This window comes from Chinchilla lanigera, unplaced genomic scaffold (genome assembly GCF_000276665.1).
Source record: "Chinchilla lanigera isolate Chin_1 unplaced genomic scaffold, ChiLan1.0 scaffold00029, whole genome shotgun sequence".
NCBI lineage: Eukaryota > Metazoa > Chordata > Mammalia > Rodentia > Chinchillidae > Chinchilla > Chinchilla lanigera.
Genome location: NW_004955430.1, coordinates 2786509 through 2788927, shown reverse-complemented (window position 1 = coordinate 2788927; position 2419 = coordinate 2786509). Strand labels below are relative to the sequence as shown.

The 2419-nt window shown below is 52.9% G+C and overlaps 1 protein-coding gene across 1 annotated transcript in view; it reads left to right on the top strand.

The window, feature by feature from the left end:
• The first annotated feature begins 1015 nt into the window (after positions 1-1015).
• Itih4 (inter-alpha-trypsin inhibitor heavy chain family, member 4) overlaps positions 1016-2419 on the top strand; it is a 15849-nt gene continuing 14445 nt past the window's right edge. The window contains exon 1 of the mRNA XM_005387354.2: positions 1016-1157. Coding sequence (XP_005387411.2) covers positions 1065-1157 — 93 coding nt within the window. The 5' untranslated portion in view covers positions 1016-1064. The remainder of the gene's footprint in view (positions 1158-2419) is intronic.

Here is a 2419-nt window from a genome sequence, read left to right as displayed (position 1 = left end):
CCCTGTGTAAATAGCCAAGCAGCTGGACCCCTCAGGGCTGGTGTGTCACTGAGCCATCCTCCCTGACCCAGGACTTGGCACTTGGCCACACTTCTATGACTCACCTTGACCCACATGTGTCCACAGACTCAGCAGCTGGCCATCCCAGAGCCGCCAGGGAATGCGTGTCAGCTGCATTCAGAAGCCTAATATTTGTTCAGTTTATTACCATTTGTTATAAAAGCAGCACTTTGACTTTATTAAAGGCAAACAGAAAAAGCCACTGGGAACACCACACAGGGCCTTGGGCAGCTGCCTAGCAGGCCTGCTGTGGCTGAATCAGCAGATGACGGTGGCATCCTGCCCTCTCAGGCCACCTGCGCACACCCACCACTGCAGCAGCTCTGTGTACCTGGCTCCTGTCCCTTGCTGTCCTGCCAGCAAGCCCCTAGCATCACACTTAGGCCACAGGATATGTGTCTCTGTGCCTCGGTGTATATTGTCAAGTTGCAGACCTGGTTTGGGGCCCTGCTGGAGTCGAACCTAGAACTGTGGCAAGGTTAGTGGGGCCTAAACAGCAGTCTTGGACCCAGAAGAGAAGAAGAAATCCTGGTCCACACCTCTCCGTTCTGCCTGGGTCCCCTCAGACACCTATATGGCCTCTTGACTCTTTCACTCTGCGTGATCCCACGATGCTACCAAGGTCCCCTCAGCAGGCCACATGGAATGGCCTTCTAGCCCTAGTCATCCCTGCCACCCTGTCCCCACCCTCCAACCAAGCGCCATAGGGCTGGGGCACACAAAAGAAGACTGGTATGGGGGTGGGAGTCACGGGGCCTGGGAAACCTGGACCTTTTGAAAGGGGCTGCAATACCTAACTCCAGCTGAATCTGCTTTCCTTTGTCCCAACCAAAGTCCACTGGACATTGGTCATGGCCTGCTTATCTGAGGCCCCTGAGGTTTTGGCTTGCAGATCTCCATTTCCCAGAACCTGCCCCCACAGGGGTGGAGCAACATACAGGTTATTAATTTGCTTCGCGTTTATTCTCAGGTTCAGAGGTGGCCTGGCAGACTCTGGAACCAGAATGAAGATCTCAGACCATGTCCACACCTGTAGCAGCATCCTGGTCTTGACCTCACTGCTGCTGACTGTCCTCCAGACTGCCACTGCTCAAAAGGTATCAGGTACCCACGGTGCCTGTGTGTGTGCCCGACTGGATGCCGTGTGAGCTGAGAGGTGGGGAGAGCCTCCTGAGTGTGCAGGCATTTAAGTAGGAGTGTGTGTGACTCCATGTGCGTACAGAAAAAGGGCGCTGTCCACCACCAGGCACTAACTGAGGACCTTGTGGGAGTTCTTGTAATAGAAGGGGGATCCTATTATTTCCATTTTGCACACAAGAAAGTACAGCTTAGCCAGCTGCCCCTTGAAGTTGGCAGTGGAGCAGGGTGGGTAGTGATGTAACTATGAGCTGGCTCTTCCACTCCCAGCTGAGTGACTCTCATGCTTTCTATGTCTCAGTTTCCTCATCTATAAAACCAGGAAATCATAGAAGCTATACAGAGGACTGTTGGGAAAATCAGCCTCATAATACTTATAAAATGCCCAGCACAGCTAGGCACGGTGATACATCCCTAGGACTCCAGTAAGGCAGGAGGATTGCAAGTTCAATACCAGCCTGGGCAACTTAGAGACACCCGGTCTCAAACTTAAAAACCAATAAAACGAAAGCCTGTGTTGCCCAGCAATAAAGTACCTCTGGGTTCAATCTCCAGCAGAAAAATAAAAAGTGCTTAGTACAGTGGCTGGCACAAAGCTAACACCTGAGTGCATAAACAAACCACTTGGGCCCTCTGTGCTGAGCCGCGTGTGCTTGTGCAACCATGTCCAGCAGAGCATGGTTGGTGTGCACGTAAGTGTGGTGCCCACAGGTGGATAAGAGGCGTGTAAGGCTGGGCATGTGTGCCCTTGTGTCCTTTTTTGGGGCACCTCAGGTGTTGGGACAAAGATCATGTATATATCGGGAGGGTGTTCTGTAGAGAGGTGGGATGAACAGAGGGTCCACAGCTGGGAAAATAGAGACCGGGAAGGAGGTTCCCAGCGCTTACACACTGGACCCTTTTCTACCTCCACACTCACCACTGGTTGGAGACCAGCAGGAGCTGTTTCTCCTAGTTTTCATGGAGTCACCGGAAATAAAAGGGCTGCCTCGCTGCCCTTTGCTGGACAAAGCTCAGCTGGACACGCAGCTCCTGGCCCCACCAGGGCCCTCGCCTCTACACAAAGGAGAAGCACAATCCCCTCCTAAGCCCTGAGGTTCAACAAACCCCCTAGGTGCTTTCTGTTCCCATGGGGCACTATAGCCCCCCAAAGAAGACAAATGTGGCCCCTGCCCCTGATGCTTAGGGTGGGGAATGAACACACCCTGTGTCTTATTTCATT